Source organism: Toxorhynchites rutilus, chromosome 2 (genome assembly GCF_029784135.1).
Source record: "Toxorhynchites rutilus septentrionalis strain SRP chromosome 2, ASM2978413v1, whole genome shotgun sequence".
In the NCBI taxonomy this organism is placed as follows: domain Eukaryota; kingdom Metazoa; phylum Arthropoda; class Insecta; order Diptera; family Culicidae; genus Toxorhynchites; species Toxorhynchites rutilus.
In genome coordinates, this window is record NC_073745.1 from 179,773,438 (window position 1) to 179,786,010 (window position 12,573).

At 35.8% G+C, this 12,573-nt stretch overlaps 2 protein-coding genes and 2 long non-coding RNA genes across 5 annotated transcripts; all 4 read right to left on the reverse strand.

Annotated features, from left to right (window-relative positions):
- Window positions 1–300: 300 nt before the first annotated feature.
- On the reverse strand, window positions 301–674 carry LOC129765187 (protein NCBP2AS2 homolog). Its single transcript, XM_055765142.1, has one exon. The coding sequence runs from the start codon at window positions 672–674 to the stop codon at window positions 423–425; it is 252 nt and encodes an 83-aa protein (XP_055621117.1). The 3' UTR covers window positions 301–422.
- Window positions 675–684: 10 nt separating this feature from the next.
- LOC129765185 (mediator of RNA polymerase II transcription subunit 9) lies at window positions 685–1,406 on the reverse strand. Its single transcript, XM_055765141.1, has 3 exons — window positions 1,160–1,406; window positions 912–975; window positions 685–849 (listed from the first exon to the last, which is right to left on the reverse strand). Exons 1-3 carry the CDS (start codon window positions 1,297–1,299, stop codon window positions 685–687), a joined length of 369 nt encoding a protein of 122 aa, XP_055621116.1. The 5' UTR covers window positions 1,300–1,406.
- A 6,894-nt stretch (window positions 1,407–8,300) lies between these two features.
- On the reverse strand, window positions 8,301–9,327 carry LOC129768826 (uncharacterized). 2 transcript variants are annotated; one of them, XR_008741742.1, is made up of 4 exons: window positions 9,148–9,327; window positions 8,903–9,089; window positions 8,735–8,847; window positions 8,301–8,551 (listed from the first exon to the last, which is right to left on the reverse strand). It is a non-coding gene; the product is annotated as an uncharacterized LOC129768826 (long non-coding RNA). The 2 variants fall into 2 exon arrangements; XR_008741741.1 differs by lacking the exon at window positions 8,301–8,551 and having other exon boundaries at window positions 8,677–8,847.
- A 446-nt stretch (window positions 9,328–9,773) lies between these two features.
- LOC129768827 (uncharacterized) lies at window positions 9,774–10,515 on the reverse strand. The gene is made up of 3 exons (XR_008741743.1): window positions 10,385–10,515; window positions 10,145–10,326; window positions 9,774–10,081 (listed from the first exon to the last, which is right to left on the reverse strand). It is a non-coding gene; the product is annotated as an uncharacterized LOC129768827 (long non-coding RNA).
- Window positions 10,516–12,573: the final 2,058 nt, after the last annotated feature.

Below are 12,573 nucleotides of genomic sequence, written 5' to 3' on the forward strand. Positions count from 1 at the left end.
TATAAGAATTTATTAGTTTTATGTTCTTTATTTACCTTGTGAAATCTCCTAACTTCTAGTCTCATCGCCTCCAGTCGAACACCTGACTCCAACCGCAACGCTACAGTACTGGGGTCAACAATCAGAATAGTTAAAGACATCTCTTTCTCATATAGCTCGCCTAATCATTCCCCTCAAAAATGTTACCCTCACCAACTTTGAGTAAACCGGAAGTAATCGATTGAATCCAACTAAACATTGTGTTGTACATCAGTGAAGATTTTTCGATTTCGGGAAACTTGCGACAAACCCTTAAATTAATTGATCATTGAATCATTCTTAAATTATATTTAGAGAGAATCATACTATTTATTTATTTTACAAACAACCATCATGATTGCATTGTAAATGTTCTAGTTATTCGGATTCATTTGTAGTCTTCTTCAGTCGCGTTTTTTCGTTTGTTGCTTAGTTGATTCTATTTCTTGTTTAATGTTATCTTTGAATGACTTCAGGATCCTTTTGAACTGTTCTGGAGTCATATTTTCAAGTTTTCGTTCCTGCACGATTGATCTACTGCGATAATAGGCACTAACAATAAACTGAGCTGTCCTGCGCATTGGATAACTCTCAGCTAGTCGTTGAATTAACTGTTCATTATTCGCCAGGTAACGCAGAATCATACGTAATACCATTTTATTTTTTTCAAAATTGAACGTTTTTATATTTTTTAATTAGCTGCTGTTTTAACGTTAGTTGTTTATGAAGACTCTCAAGACGACGTAATTGTTCTTCTTTGCTGTAGTTAATTCCAGGCAGTAAACGGATTGTTCCTCTTGCGAGCTCAAGCCTTCGATGTAGCTCCAAAATCTAAAGGAAGAAATGCACTTTACATAGGTCTTTACCTAGCAGGAAAATTTTCTACCAAATACCTTTTGGCTACAATCGTGGCTTTCTTTTTGTTTTGCTGTATTGTCCACGGGATCCTTCTCAACACTGCAAGTACAAGAATGATGTATAGTTCAATATCTAGGTTTGGTATCAGCTGATAAGCATTTCTCTTTATTCTCCAGCATTGACGTGTTTACAAATGGAAACAAAAGATAATTCTAGAGCAAAATTTTAATTATTTATATAATAGAATATTTCTACTGTCAAACGTGAGCTTCAATACACTAACCTTCTGATTATTTCATAAATAACCGGTAAGATTTCTATTTCTGCTGGTTGTGTTGAAAACACTGGTGCTGCTACTTGCGAACCAGCCAGACTGCCAATGATACTCACAGCCTTCACTTCACCTTGTTCTGTTGGTTCCATTGCGCTTACAAGTATTTTTCAATTGACAAAATATTTCTACTATCTCCGAACTCGTCCTGTAATGTTCACTCTCGGATCAGAAGCATCGAAACTAAACCAGTCATAAAATTACCAGGGGTACGACTAAAACGTCAAATCCCTCATATTGCCAGTGTACCCAATATTGCTGCGGTTTACTGACATTTTGATTCAATCAATTACTGTTGTGTACAACTCGGTGCGGTTATATAGTCGAATAGTGGCTAACTTTAAACTCCATGTTAAATGTGAACACCTCCATGTAAAATCGAAATATGAATATCGCTCATGCAGTTAGAATAAAGCAGCGCATTTTTCGATTTCAATCCTCGTAAATGATATGTTGATAAACAAATGACGCCATATTGATTTTGATTTTGGGTAGCCTATATTCAATTGATGTCTAACCCCTGGTGATAACCGGCACAGGTACACATTTTTTCCATCATAAATACAATAATTTTGAACGCTGTAATTTTCAGGGGTTAGACATCAATTGAATATAGGCTACCCAAAATCAAAATCAATATGGCGTCATTTGTTTATCAACATATCATTTACGAGGATTGAAATCGAAAAATGCGCTGCTTTATTCTAACTGCATGAGCGATATTCATATTTCAGTTTCACATGGAGGTGTTCACATTTAACATGGAGTTTAAAGTTAGCCACTATTCGACTATATAACCGCACCGAGTTGTACACAACAGTAATTGATTGAACCAAAATGTCAGTAAACCGCAGCAATATTGGGTACACTGGCAATATGAGGGATTTGACGTTTTAGTCGTACCCCTGGTTATCACGCATGTGTTCAGTAATCAGTGAAAAGCTTATCAAGATTTATATTGATAAATTTTAATAGGTGGGAAGTTTTCTGTTTTTATTATTTTATGAAATGTATCATTTTATGGGTTTATATTAAGTCTATCGTGGGTGTACTGTATTGGATCATACAATTGCTGTGATTGTTTGTTTTAGCACAACAAAATTTTCTGAAAAATAAATTGTAAACATTTGAAATGAGGGTCTACGCTGCAACATTGGTTGTACATTCGCTCACTAAGCGATCGATCGTAAGTTCAAAACTCAGGGCCCTCAATTGACCATCTTTGTGTTGTTATAGAATAACTATGCCTACGCAACAATCATCAGCGCAGAAGATCGATCCACGGTCGAATGAAGATCCATTCATCCATACAACTGCTCTGGTCTGCAAGAAACATTTGGCTGTTGTGCTATTAATAACCCAACAATGTTCATATCAACTGTCTCCGCTGTCCGATGGTCTAACTGAACGATGGAAGAACAGAAGGAAAACTTTCACGCCTGAAAATGGCTACTGTGTAATGTACAATTTATGGATACGATAAAACATGTAACATGTAGACGATTAAAATCCGGCTCTGTTACAACTGATTTGCTAATGAGCTTGAATAAATAAACAAAATGGAATAAAAAAATACATTTGAAACTTTGGAAATATTTGTAGTCTCAAATCTTGAGAAAATCTTGAATGACCGAACGATCGTTTGCACATCTTTCTTCGCGGAACAAAACAAAACCAAAACCTTTGAACATGACGAAAGGGGTTTCAATAAGGCACAATACATAAGGTTTAACCATTTGGCTCTTAATTTCATGAAACCGTGAATATTTTTCACATTGTTTTGTTTTGACGTAGGATTACGTCTTTCAGGAACATATTGGGGTACAAATTGAAAATCGAAAATCGAGCGCACCGTGAAAATTGTCCAATTTCAAATGCTTATTGCTCAGTCATTTCATGATGAATTGATGAGATTTTTGCGTCAATCAATTTCGGCACTCCATAACAGTTTTTTACATTGAATGAAATAATATATGTCATGAAACTAACTATCGATAAATTGAAAGATCTCAATCCCTATCCTAACAGAAATACCCAATTCTGATAGGTCGAAATTGACGACATATGCGGCGGGTCCCTAACAGAGACATCAAAACCAAGCTGCCTAGGGGAAATTGGCATTGCAGATACATGAAAGTAGGGAGAGATTTTTTTCCCACCGACATGTATTCCCTAACAGAGATTTCAAATCCATGGTGTCTGGGAGAAATCAGCATGTAAATACCCTCGATAGTTTAACTAACGACGCGCACAAATGGGTAGTGCTCATTGTAACTAGCGTGGGCATTGCTGATTGCATACGTGCTGGCGAATAAGTTGGGAGCGATGAACAAGTGTTTTTTCGTTCCAATAAGAATCTTTCGATTGAAGAATGATGTTTCAATGAACTGAATAGAACTTATGCTTGATAGAATATAAATAAAATTTAAATTTGGAAGTTTTATGTTGGTTGCTTCGTAAAACTTTTAGCACAACTGTAAGTGTTAAATTGTGTATGGTAGCTATTGTGTTAAAATGACTTGAAATATGAAACGATTTTTTGACGTAGAACTACGTCTTTCATTAAGGGTGCCAAATCAGAAAACAGGTCACGTTTTTATGAAATAAAGTAACGTTAATAACTATTTTTGCCGCGAACGGATTTTGGAGATTTACATACTAAACGAATCTGAAATTCCCTAAGATTTGTTTAATATGCTATACATTAGAATCCCATGATTTGTAAATGGTTAAAATTCATGAAAACTTTAAGCGTTTCTATTTTCCTATACATTTGTTCAGTCCATTTGTGTGCTTTCCCGAACAGAGCTGTCAATAACGAGCAACTTATCGACGAGCAACGAAGAGGAAATCGTAGGATATAAAGTCACCGTGAACAAAGGAAAAGAAGAAGAATGAAGGGGAACACTTGCCTAGAGTATAAACATTGGATCTCGCTGAGGCAAACTTTCATTCGGCATCGGACTGTTGAGCAATCCAGTTCACTTTGCTTCCGCTGCGCTTCGATCTAAGATTGGACCCCACCAGTGGTAATTCAACTTGGATATCGACGTGTGGTTTTTCCAGTTCGTTTTTCGCGTTATTCGTATCATGTGTTTTTCTTTCCGCGTCATAAATTGGACGCTTCGCATAGTGTGTGATGAGCAAGAAGAAGAGGAAGGCTGGCTCGAGCCCTGCAAAAAACGAACGCATTGCCGGGGGCAATAAAATTTTGAGGCAAGCGTCATCTAATGATGCACGCGATGTTAGTGCAGTAAAAAGCGCTCGCACTGAACCGAGCCTTCGCGAGTGTGACACCGCATCGAACAACAGCGAAGTAGGCGATTTCGACGCGTCGTTGGAAAATGTAAACGCCGTTACCCTGGCAGCAACCAGCTCCCCCCGCTGATGGTGAACGCGGTTGCTCTTGACAAACTCATCAGTGAATTCGCATCGATGGGTGTTACAGTAGAGTACAAGCTGTTCAATATATCTATATTCCTAGTAGTTTCAAGCCACCAATGTATGGCTCTGTATGCATGCTATGGCGAACGCTGTATTGTTCTGTTCTGTGTATTGTTCTGCGAAGGCAAGAATGAATCATCAGTCAATTATCGTCAACTGATTCTACAATGAAAAAAACATTTCAGAGATTGTTCTACTAAGCAGTTGTTTCTAAAATTTCACAGCATTATAGAATAATATCCGAAGGTTTAAACAAGCGACTTTTATAATATAACAGCGTAGTTCTACGTCAACAATGCGGTCGTATCTTGGACACAACCTCCTATAATTTTTTCTCCCATGGAAAGTTCATGCGACGAGCAAAATTGGAAAAATGAAGGAATATTCGAAAAAGTGATTCCACATATGCTCTACATACGTATTGGGTGCTGTTAGCCCAATTGAAATTCACATTGAGGCATGTAGCATCGTGTTCCGTTGGGTTTAAAGTGAAAAGGAAATGGGTTGAATAAATACTCAGAAAATAAAAAGTTATGATTGAAATTACTTTTCCATTTCAAATATATGTTTTCTATACTAAAGTAACACTTTTTTCTGGTGAGAAAAATTGGGTTCGATAATGATAATTATCTTATATTGCTTTGATGAGCTTTTTTTCTTTATTGCATCCATACATAACACAGGCGCCATCTCGTCCAGGACCACAGAGGGCGGCTTTGGTACGTGATGCGCACCATCTAATGACTAATCACCATCCTTCTATCATTATCACTCGGTTATGGACACTGGTGGAGTGAACAAACAATACCTAACAACCAAACAAAACGGAGCCAAATTATTATTGAAGAGTTTAACAATGTAATTCTTCATACATATCCAAAATCAGCGTGCAGCAGATAGCCTAACGGAATCCTACGTCAACTATGCGGTCGTGTCTTGGACACAACCCTCCTGTGATTTCAAATACATTTCATATTGAATGCAAATAGTTACGACCTAAGTGGTGCGGACTCAATCCACTTCATTTTCAAGCAAATTCATGCATGTTTTCAAGCGATTTCTTGCAATAAATTCTTAGACCACCAGAGATGCCAGATTTACAAATATGTTTGTAAATTTACAGACATGTCTGTAAAACACTTTTTGTTTTTGTTGTAGACTTTTTGGATATAACAATATTTCACAGGTTTTTGAAAAATAAAAGGGCTCTATTCATCACATCAAAAATATTCGACTCACAATATGACATTTTCCACAGTTTTAATACAGAAAAGTTATTATATTTAGTTTATATCAATACACATGACGTTAGACCAGCGATTCTCAACCTGCGGCCCGGCAGTCTTTCTGGTTGGCCCATCTGGTGTGTATGAAGTTTGGAACCCGTACTTTTGCCCTGACATCATTGCAGACGAAAGAGAGGATACGGTTATTCACAATTAATGAAAAATTGCATTCTCTGCAGGTAACGAAAAATCTTGAACGAAAATTGTCTCTGATAATTATTTTTTGTTCTAGATAAGATTGTTTTGCTGAAATGCAAGGAGATTTATTGAAAAATAGTAAGGCTGGGGTCAGGACTATGTCTTCTTAGTATTAAAACAAAATCGAATAGAAATTTTCATTCTATTCTCAACAATTTACATTCGCTTTCGGGCCTGCTTATGACGAAATATGGGTTACTGTTCGATATTGTTACCACAGACATAGTTCATGGCTAAGTGGGGATCTAAAACTTGTATAGCCTTGCATGGCGGATGGAAAATATACACTGTATTTTCTTATAAGTTTCATCAACGACAAGACCGCAAACCTTGGTGGATGTCCAATACATCAACGAAGAAATACCGATTTTTATAAAAATTAACAACGCGTATGTATGTGTATGTATGTATGTGTAGATCGTTGAAACATTTAAACACACTTACAACACATAAGTTATTAAGTGGTCCGAAAAATCAATTTTTTCCACTTTTTCCCAAAAATGACAAATGAAAATTAAAAACTTTTGAATCACTGAATCGATTTAGATGATCGACATATAAAATTGAAACTAATGACTTAGCCTTTTATTAAAAAATATTTAACTTGCGAAAAAAATAATTATATTTTAGTAATTATTGATCGTAGTCGTTTTTTTTTTTTTTTTTGTGACTTTGGACTAGAGGGCGCTATACTTTTATATTTTTCCTTGAAAACTGAGGATTTTTTACATAACATATCTCGATATCAGAGATGCTATTTTTTTGTTTTTTTAGATATGATGTTTCAAAGTAATCCGGTGGTTCGAAAAATCATTTTTTCCCCTTTGTCCAAAAATAACTTTCTGCAAAAAATCATAACATTTGAACTACTGAACCGGTTTTGATGATCGATGTATTAAATGGAAGCCAATAAGCAAAATTTGAAAAAATATCACACTTGCGGGACGGATATTAGTAGCATAGTTCTAGTTTAGTCACATATGAATATTGATCGAAGACTTAAAACATGTTAAATTTACAAATTTAGAACTTAAAAACGATAATTATAACATCTCCGATATCGAGATATGTTAGGTAAATAATCCTCAGCTTTCCATAAAAAATATTAAAAAAATATAGTGCTCCTATCTTTAAACGAGAAAACTATGAAAAAATAACTCAATCAATAATTACAAAAACAAGAATTAAATTTTTTCGCAAAAGTAACATTTTTCCAAAGAAAAATAGCTCGTAAGCTTCAATTTGATCATGTCGGTCCAATAGTTCAAGAGTTATGTTTTTGTAGTGGGAAAAATGGGTAAAATTTGTTTTTCAAACCATCGATTAGTTTTGAAAAATCATATTTCAAAAACGAAAAAAATAGCATCTCTGATATCGAGATATTTTATGTAAAAAATTCTCACGTTTCAAGAAAAAATATAAAAAAATATAGCGCCCCCTAGTCCAAAGCCATGAAAACATTAAAAAACGAGTACAATCAATAATTACGAAAATAGGATCCATGTTATCTGCAAGTTCAATATTTCTCAATTAAAGCTCATTGGCTTAAATTTGATATGTCGATCATCTAAATCGGTTAAGTGGTTCGAAAGTTATAAATTTTTGAAAAAAGTCATTTTGGGAAAAAGTGGAAAAAAATGATTTTTTGGATCACCCTAAAATGGAAATGGGCACCCCAATGAAAAAATAAAAAAATACGAGTCTAATGTTTTGCGATAAAGTACAATATTACCACTTTTGACGAAGATCTGAGAACCATTATATTGGTTTGGCATGGAATGGCTGTATATATATACAAAATACAATCTTACGTGCATCACGATGTACAAAGTATTAATGAATATGTGAAAATTAACGTTAAAAGACATTTATATAGATCTGCACACTTTTACAGACTTTTCCACAATTTTAACAGACATTCACATGTTTTTACAGACTTTTTTTAAAAATCATCTGGCATCTCTTCCTTCCACTTTTTATGGAATATTTTCAAATCGCAGGAGTAAACATTTACGTGACTCTGACTTCGTTTGTTTTTATTTCGTTCGGAAAAACGTTATGTCAAAGAGAGGGGACATTAAAAAGGCGTAGCTCAGTGAAAGGCTGAGATGCTCTTTCAGAGATGCAATGGTTAATTAAACAATTTACGGAAAAATGTAGTTCGTTCATTTTATTGTTTGCATTATTTTTGCCCCTGACAACAATACCTCTTTTATAGTGTTGATTATCATAAGAAAAATAACACTTCTGATCGTTGGATCTCTTTTGACATTTCAATTGGATCTTTTTTGACAGCCGTTTTGATTCAGTCCGCACTACCTAGGTTACGACACATTCTGTTTAATAATCCAAATACTACTCCACCTCATATGTACTCATTGCTCAAAGTACGTAGAATAAGAAGGTAGTCTCCTCCCTGATTTGTTCAAGTAGTGGTAGGCAAAGAAAAAAGCAAAAAAATCAATCGAATCCGTATAAATGCGAAATTTTGTAATGTTTTTAAATTGTAACACAAGAACTGTCTCAAAATACGTTTCGAAATGATGTAATAGCAGTTTACTCAATCATTTTAAAATTGAAAACAGTAAAGTTATCGCACCTGTATTATAAAAATAATGCAAAAACTGATTAACGATTAACAAATGTGTGGAGAGGTTATATCGAAGCAGTGTCGTTCCCGTTCCCGATCCATGGAGCGAATGCATGTGATAGCTGAAAACATCTCCGATTAGTTTATCTCATTACAACTTATATATAACACACTTACCTCCAGTACGAAGACGTCTTTTTTGAACGAGCTTTTGTATCCGAAAAAGTTTAACTATTTCCGTCTCGAAAATTTGTTGGTCGGAAAACGGAGGAAAGATATCCGACTTTCTTCAAAACTTTTGGTTCTGCTACTATTCAAAATAACTCTGCTCCAGCAGCGCAGGATGTGGCACTTCGATGTTTTACTGAAGTAAACAAAAACTGTTCAGTATGAAATCGGGAAAACATCACATAAAACCTCACCTGCTAGGAAAATGCGGTACACTACCGTGTTTATCGCCGGCTCGACTTGCCACTTTTTATGATTTTTTTTAACTTTTAGGCCGTCTACACATTAGGCAACAGCAACCCGATCTATGTTGGCGATGTCAATCGCATCGCCAACTCAGCTCTGCACATTGAGACAACTCGAACGCGATGAGTTCGTTAAGTTTTTATCCGTCATCATAAACTGCCTGGCAGAGATGCCATTTATTTAACTGCCGAAAAAATCATACGGAGAGCAAATTATGAAAAATTGGTTTGAAAAAAACTACTTTACTTGGGATTTTTCTTGACACCAGGCAAAGAAAAAATAAATAAAAACTTAATTTCACAAATCATCGAATCAAATTGAATGCATACGCGGCTTCTTAAAACTACAATAGAATCAAAAGGGCACATTTGAAATACAATTTACACTATAGCAGAAAAAAAATCTGCTTATCTGGCATTCCTGGATGTACTTTTTTCGAAGGTGTTTCATCTCATATATCAAACAATAATACCATTTTTATTTAAAAAATGTACCGTTGTGTTAATATTCCTTCGTGTGTACAATAGATTTCAGAATTTCTTTTGGGTTCTGCTTTTTTTCTAAATTCTAAATATTTCTAAAAAATGGATGTATATATTTATTTTTCGTTGGAGTAATACCACAAACCAGCAAACAATATTTACAAACATAAAAAAATCATTGAAATAAGAATACAGCCGAAAAGAATTATATAAAGAAAACAGAAAAATTTTCAACAATTCTTCTAAAGAATGATTTATGTATACACTAACGCTAAATATGAAAAATTCTCCCAGGGGTCACATATTCGCAGACCGCACCTTCGAACATGGTACAATTGAGAATTAGGGATGATAACGGTTTCCCGGGAAATCTGACCAGAATTATCCAATCTTAGGCTATCTGTTGGTATTTGTTGAATCATTATTATAACCGACGGCATCAAGCTAAAGGTGACATATTTACCTAACATACTTATTTCGGCTCGCTGATAACAACAGACAGCAACAATTGCTGTTAACTTGGAAAAAACACATCCAGCGGATTCTGTGCTTCTTGCTCAATCTCCAATATTATACGCATCCTTGACCAATTCAGCACTCTTACCGGACGGTATATCAAGAGAACTTGCATATTGATGGCATTTCCTAACGTCAAACGAATATATATTATATATAAACTAAACCAAAGTAGCAAAATACTTACATCTCGTTCGTTCATAGAAACAGATGCGCCAATATTGTAAACACTGTTTTGCATCACCACTGACAGATATTGAAATTCAATGAACGCAGAAATCAAAACGTCAACAGCAATTGAACGAAAATGTTGCCGACACAAATCGCGCGCGACTCGACATGCTGAGTTGAATCGAAAAAGTTGGTCCGACCAAAGTTGCCAGTTGCCTAGTGTGTATGCTCCCATTTGATTACACATGTTCTCAACTTTTTTGACAGATTCGTTAAGTTGCTTTCCAACTTAGGTTGCCTAGTGTGTAGATGGCCTTAAAATCAAGAAATATTGAAAAAACTTCAGAACTTCGAGCAAATTGAGAATTTTTTATTACTAACTTCTTTGTGTGTGTAATACATGCGCTCTCCGTGTGTATCCACAAATTTCTCTTACCTTCTATTCTACCTACTTTGCTCATATCTCGCGGACTCCTCTTCAGAGCAAGGTGCATATATAAATGTAATAAACCTTGCACACCTTGCACCTTGGATTGGTTGCCAGCGGACTAAATGAGTTCAGCTCTAGGGATTAAACAGAAATGTGAGTGGTGAGCAGAGATGCCAGATGTATTTTAAAACATATTTTCAAACGGATAAATAAGAAAGAAAAATTCCATCTCCACCAAATAAAAAAAAAAAAATCTTTTAAATCTCGAGGCTGGTTTAGAGTTATCGTGAACATGAACTTGAACAGGGGATGGAATAATACGATCATTTCACGGTGAACCACATTGCGAACAAACAACTAAAAAAATTGTGGTGAATAGAACGTTTTTGTTCACGTTCACGTTCATATTTAAAGTTCGCTCAACTTATCCTTTTATAGTTCACGGCAAAATAATATTCAGAATGCCTTGGGACATTCGAACGTGAACATGAACGGAGAAATATTTTGTCGTCTATGTGGAGGCGATCTGGTGTAGTGGTAACATCCATGCCTCTCACACTAAAGGTCACGAGTTCAATTCTCACTCCCGACATTCTTCCAAAAATGGAAGTAAAAAAGTGACGAACCAGCCAAATGAGTTGAAAATCACTATAATATAGATAAAAAAAAAAAAAATTGACGTCTATATTCACTACTGTTTTCACGTTCACGTTCACTGAAGTCGGTGAACTATGGTGAGTTCACCATCTTCTCGATTCCACGGTGAAAATTCAGAATCGTTGTGAAATATTGAATTAATCCACTTTTATCAATATGAATTGTGTTGAAATATGTTTTTCAACTAGAAAATATTTCTTCCTATCGTTTCAAGATGTTTTCCTCGCGTTTTATATTGGGTTGGGGAAAAATAAATGTCGTATATTGTCAATATATGGCAACACTTAAACATATCTTGTGTTGTACTTATCGCATCGGATCATACCATACAGCTATTTAAAGACGACAATCTGTGCTACAAGTGTCGTTTTGACAGTGTTGTGATTGTCCTTTTCAATCTCAAGTTATAGCGCGTCAAAGATGGAGTCCACCAAGCAAGAAATTCGCCATATTTTACGTTTTTACTACCTGCGAGGTAAAACTGCAACCAAAGCGGCCGAAAAAAATTCGTGTAGTTTATGGACCCGATACTGTAACGATAGACCGGCATGTGAGCACTCGCTCGATTGGCCAGGAACTGGGTATAGACCATAAAATTGTTTGGAACCATTTGCAGAAGATTGGATTCATAAAACAGCTGGATGTATGGGTGCCACACGAGTTGACGCAAAAAAATCTTTTAGACCGAATCAACGCCTGCGATGCACTGCTGAAACGGAACGAACTCGACCTATTTTTGAAGAAAATGGTGACTGGTGATGAAAAGTGGATCACGTACGACAACCTAAAGCAAAAAAAGTCGTGGTCGAAGCGCGGTGAGCCGGCCCAAACCATCGCCAAGCCCGGATTGATGGCCAGGAAGGTTTTGCTTTGTGTTTGGGGAAATTGGAAGGGAATCATCCACTATGACGGGAAGGGAATCCTGTACACGGACTTCTCGGCTGCTTTTGACAGGATCAATCATCAAATTGCAATTGCTAAACTGCATCGGCTTCAATGGACCACTACTACTTTGGCTGAAATCGTATCTGACTGGTCGAAGGATGAGCGTGGAGATAGGTGATATTATATCATCCCCTTTCGATGTCACATCAGGTGTTCCACAAGGAAGTCATCTT